The 5,177-nt window shown below is 40.3% G+C and overlaps 1 protein-coding gene across 1 annotated transcript; it reads right to left on the minus strand.

The window, feature by feature from the left end:
* Positions 1 to 867: 867 nt before the first annotated feature.
* LOC102887629 (olfactory receptor 10H2) lies at positions 868 to 1,826 on the minus strand. Its single transcript, XM_006904241.1, has one exon. It carries the CDS (start codon positions 1,824 to 1,826, stop codon positions 882 to 884), a length of 945 nt encoding a protein of 314 aa, XP_006904303.1. The 3' UTR covers positions 868 to 881.
* Positions 1,827 to 5,177: the final 3,351 nt, after the last annotated feature.

Consider the following 5,177-nt stretch of genomic DNA (forward strand, 5'->3'; position numbering starts at 1 on the left):
AATTTCAGAGGTGTCAGGGGAGGGGAATTACATCAAGTACTCTATGGCAACCTTATAAACCTTACAAAATGCCCATTTACATCTTTGCTTTTTCCTTGAATTTCTTCACCAGCCACTGGGTCTGGGTCAATTGCCAGGAATCAGGTTTTTCTTCCTGTCCCTTCCCTTTCCCTCAACCCATCCACAGCCTCCTCATCCTTCTTCTATGCCTTCACCTCATCTCTCTACATTTCTTTTCTCCCAAGGAGAAATTCAGATCCCTTCTCTCTCTTTGTAATTTGTATCCTTAGACCTGTCATTCAGCTCAGTCAACAGAGGCCACTCATAGGAGAAGACACCCTTCCTGCAAAACTGTGAGGAACTGAGAATGAAAAACCATTTTGCCATTAAAAATGCTTTCCTGTCCTTAAAACAATGGTTAGAATGAGAGGGATGATGTGTCTGGAGCATACAACATGATGCTTGGTACCCAGCAGGCACCAAATCACTGTCGCTGTTTATGTTGTTGTTGTTTTAAGCAGAGCAAACATCCTTCATTCACTCATTCAAGTGATAAACCCTGCACACAAGTTCCCCAACACACTGATGTGGGCACCCTCTCCTCCATGCCACCCTCAGTCATGGAAACAGAAAGAAGTTGACACATGAGTCAATATTGTGGAGGCCATGACCCCAGTGAATCCAGGAGGAATGAGGTTAACCAGACTGGGGAAAAGGAGAGAAAGCAAACATCTAGAATTTACAGAGCACTGACTATGGGTAAAGGTAAGGAGAGTTCACATGTAAGAATCGTCACCAGTGAAGCATAATTATACCCATTTTACAGACAGGAGACTGAGGTGTCTCCACCCACCACATCCCCTGCCACAAAACCACCCACTTCAGGAGCTCTGGAGAAAGAGTTTGCTGAAGAAGGTCTTCTTTATGGCATTCTTCAGCTCCTTGTTCCGGAGGCTGAAAATGATAGGACTGAGGAAGGGCGTAAGAACCGTGTAGGTGATGCCCATCAGGGTGTCTCCTTCCAGAGACTGGGGACCCTTGGGCTTGAGGTAGATGACAGAGGCGAAGCCATAGTGAACGACCACTACAGTGAGGTGGGATGCACAGGTGGAGAAGGCCTTGTGCCGGCCCTCGGCTGAGGGGATCTTCAGGATGGTGGCCACGATGAAGGCGTAAGAGAGAAGGATGAGGAGACAGCAGCCCAGCAAGGCCATGATGCACACCAGCCCCACACCCCTGGCGACGGCGGAGACATTGCCCCCACAGGCCAACTTCAAGAGAGGTGGCACATGGCAGAAGAAATGGTGGACCTCATTAGGTCCACAGAAGGTGAGGTGGAAAATGGCTATTGTCACCACCAGCCCCATGACTGAGCCACCAGCCCAAGACCAGGCCACCAGGCAGGCACAGCCACGGGGGCTCATGAGCACGTTGTAGCGCAGGGGGTGGCAGATGGCCACGTAGCGGTCGTAGCCCATGACGGTGAGCAGGAAGGAGTGAGTGAACCCAAACATGAAGGAGAAGAACATCTGGCTGGCACAGGCCGTGAGGGCGATGGAGCGGTGGGTGGAGAGCAGGTCGGCCAGCATGCGCGGGATGATGGCGAAGGTGTAGAGGATCTCGGAGACGGAGAGGGTGCACAGGAAGAGGTACATGGGCGTGTGGAGGCTGCGCTCGCCCCAGATGGTGGCCATGATGAGCAGGTTCCCCAGCAGCGTGAACAGGTACAAAAAAAGGAAGAACACCAGCTGAAGGTGGGGGAAGGCAGAGAAGCCAACGAGGATGAATTCAGACATGGTAGTGTGGTTCAGGCCCAACACGGCCATCACACCTGGCCAGGGAGAGAGGGAAGAACTCAGTGGGTAGGAACGCAGGGTCTCTAGTGAGCTCTACCCAGAAGGACTTCCCTGAGGGGCTTCTTCAGGTCTCTAAGTCATGCTTAGTTTGTCTGCAGAATGAGGTTCATAATGATGGTCCGTGCTTCACAGAGCCGCTTGAGGTTCAAATAAGACCATGCAACTAAAATACTTAGCACAGTTCCTAGTATATTGTAAGAATTCAACAAGTAAATAATAATTATAATTTACTATTTTTAAATCCCAGTGGCAGGAACACAAGGTCTATATTCAGCCACATCTGGGTGGAGTTGTCACTGAGCACGGGCTCACTGCCCAACGTGCATAGAAGCCAATACCATGGCACCAGTTTTTGAAAAAAAGAAGAGCTTTTATTTACGAAGTTAGCCAATAAGGAAACAGGAGGCAAGGCTCAAAGGTCTCCCCATCCAGTGTTCGGGGCAAGATTTAAGGGGAAAAATTCGAGGAGCTTCCTGGACAATGGACCCTTGCTTCTGAAAGGCTTCTGGCCCTCAGAGTCTAGTCATGCCCCAGTCCCTTGATTCTGTGGGGGGAGCAAGTTAAGGGTTCACAAGTGCCACTCATGAGTGGTGTATCCAAGGTTTAAATCTTGATTTCGAGTCTTGTTAGAAACAGGACGAGACCAGTCTGAGCTGGTTCTACAGTTCCAGAGTCCCCACTTCAGAGCTTGTCATTGCCCCTAGTCATTTTTCTAAAGAATAGAAAATTAAAGAAGAAAGCAAAATTCAGTCTTCTTCTTATTATTATTCTCTAATCTTTAATAAAATTTTCGAATTGGAAAAATCTGGTGCTGGAAAAATCTGAAAGGGTAATGCGAATCCCATGATCACTATGCTCAAATATGCTGCCTAAACTCTGAGCTGCCTGCAAAGCTTAGTAACTATTAAGTGGTGGCTTTTTCCTTTTCATACAAAATTCTATCATGTTATCCATATGAGTTAAATAAATTTGAGAAGCTGTTTTAAAATAGTTCTTCATTAACCGTCACCACAATAAAAATAAATAAAAAGAATTAATTTAAAAAATAATAAAAAAACAAAATAGTGCTTCAACAACAACATTATTCACAGTAGACTTACTGGATTTCATTAACCAATGCCACCATAATAAAAAAAATAATGATAAATAAAAAAAAAAATAGTGATTCAACAACAACAACATTGAGTTGGTTACTTACTCTTTTTGAACCTTAGTTTTCTCATCCCTAAAAGGAAGTAGGTAATGACAACCCCTGGATGACAAGGTTGTTATGAGGATTAAATAAGATAAGCACATAAGTTGCCTTCCACAGTGTCTGGAATAAACACTCAAGAAGTTAGGATTGAGAACAAGCATAATGACAAGAATTAAATTCTCATAAATTGTAGCAACCTATGATTACATGTATATTTTAATTGGTGCATTTACTGCACTTATCTTTTTTGTTATATTGCTATTTTGGACTTAATTCTGTCGTTTTATTTAATACTTGAGCTATTATATGTAAATATATATTAATAAAATAGCTAATATACACATATACTTATATATATTTAACATACACAAACTCAAAAATGTGCACATACTCCTATTCACTACACCAAAAACACACCAACCCCCCCCCAAAAAAACATGGTAATAACATGGAATTGTCACCAAAAAGGACCTTGTGTGAAGCCATAAAGGGAGTCTAGGTGAATTTCCAAGTGCCAATATTGCAAAGACCCAGGTTATCTGACCATACTGCAATAAAATTGAAAATTAATAAGAAGAGGATACCTAAAAGTTCCCATATATTTGGAACACAAATATTAGGTTGAACCATTTGACAGTGCTATCGTAACATATTACTCACTAATCTTTGGGCTAAAAGGAAAATTAAGAAATACTAAGAACTGAATGATAATGAAAAGTTGAAATGACTAAATGAAATTTAGTGGCCTGGGATAGAAAAAAAGATATTAGTGGAAAAAATGGAAAAATTCTAATAAGATCAGTAGTTATATTATATTATGCCGATGTTAATTTCCTAGTTTTGATCATTGTACTGGGGTTCAGTAAGATGCCGACATTTGAGGAAGTTGAGTAAGGAAAGTATAAAAATTTTCTGTGTTATTATTGCAACATTTTTTGTAAGTTTAAAATTAGTTTAAAAAAACAACAAGGTACCATCTAAAGTAGTACTAAATCTATCAAGTATTTATAATTAATTTAAATAACCACACATAAGACCTCTACGGAGAACAATTAAACTTTTAATTAATAGAAAACATGGCACATGATGCAAAGTAGTGAATAAAATGGAAAGGTGACATCATAAAGATGCTAATTCTTCTCCAAATTTAATCTATACATCCAATATGATATTTCCCAAAAAATCCAGTTGGATTTTTTGAGAAAGATGATAAAATAACCAAGTCAACCCTGAAACGAAGAGTGAAAGGTGGTGGAGGAAATTGCCTTCTGAGATTCTGAGAATGTCTTGGAAATAAAGCAAGGTATGATTATTTCAGGGACAGACAAACAGACGAGTGGTTCAGGACGGAAATTTCAGATATGAAGCCATGGTTATGGTTAAGGTCACACCACAAATAAATCAGAAAAGGACCGATTGTTTAGGGGATGCTGTAGAGAAGATTATCTCTCTGAATAGATTAAAAAAAAAAAAACTGGATTCTCAATTAGCACCTGTACGAAGAGAAGACCAAGATGGATTAATAACTTAATTGCTAAAGATAAAAACATAATTGTTAAGAGAAAGTGTGGTAGGATCTTTGTGATCTAAGAACAGGAAACGAGCTCTTTAAAAAGAAAAAAAAAAGCACGAACCATAAATTAAAAAGGTCAATCCCATCACATCCAAATAACAAATCATATGAAGAGCATCACAGATAAAGTTAACAGATGAGGGAGAGCAAGATGTTTGCAATATCAAACAAGTTCTAGAGATCTGCTGTACACCATAGAACCTGAAGTTAACAATAGGATAATGTGCACTTAAAAACTTAAGAATATAGACAATGATATTGTATTATAACCATCAAACTTGCTAAGAGACTAGATCTTAATTATTCCCACCACACAAAAGAAATGATAATTATGTGATGTGACAGAGGTGCTATTGCTACAATGGCAATCATATATTTAGATACATAAATGTATCAAATTAACATGCACATTTTAAATTTACACAGTGTTATATGTCAAATATATTTCCACTAAAAAAAATTGTGAAGAGAGTTGATCTCATGTGAAGTGTTCTTACTACACACACAAAAAAGTAAAGGGACACGAGAAACCTTTTGGAGGTGATGGATATGC

Source organism: Pteropus alecto, unplaced genomic scaffold (assembly GCF_000325575.1).
Source record: "Pteropus alecto unplaced genomic scaffold, ASM32557v1 scaffold160, whole genome shotgun sequence".
NCBI lineage: Eukaryota > Metazoa > Chordata > Mammalia > Chiroptera > Pteropodidae > Pteropus > Pteropus alecto.

What these genes read in the sequence shown, in the direction of transcription:
- LOC102887629 (XM_006904241.1), bottom strand. Translation starts at nt 1,826, where the DNA reads ATGGCCGTGTTGGGCCTGAACCACACTACCATGTCTGAATTCATCCTC.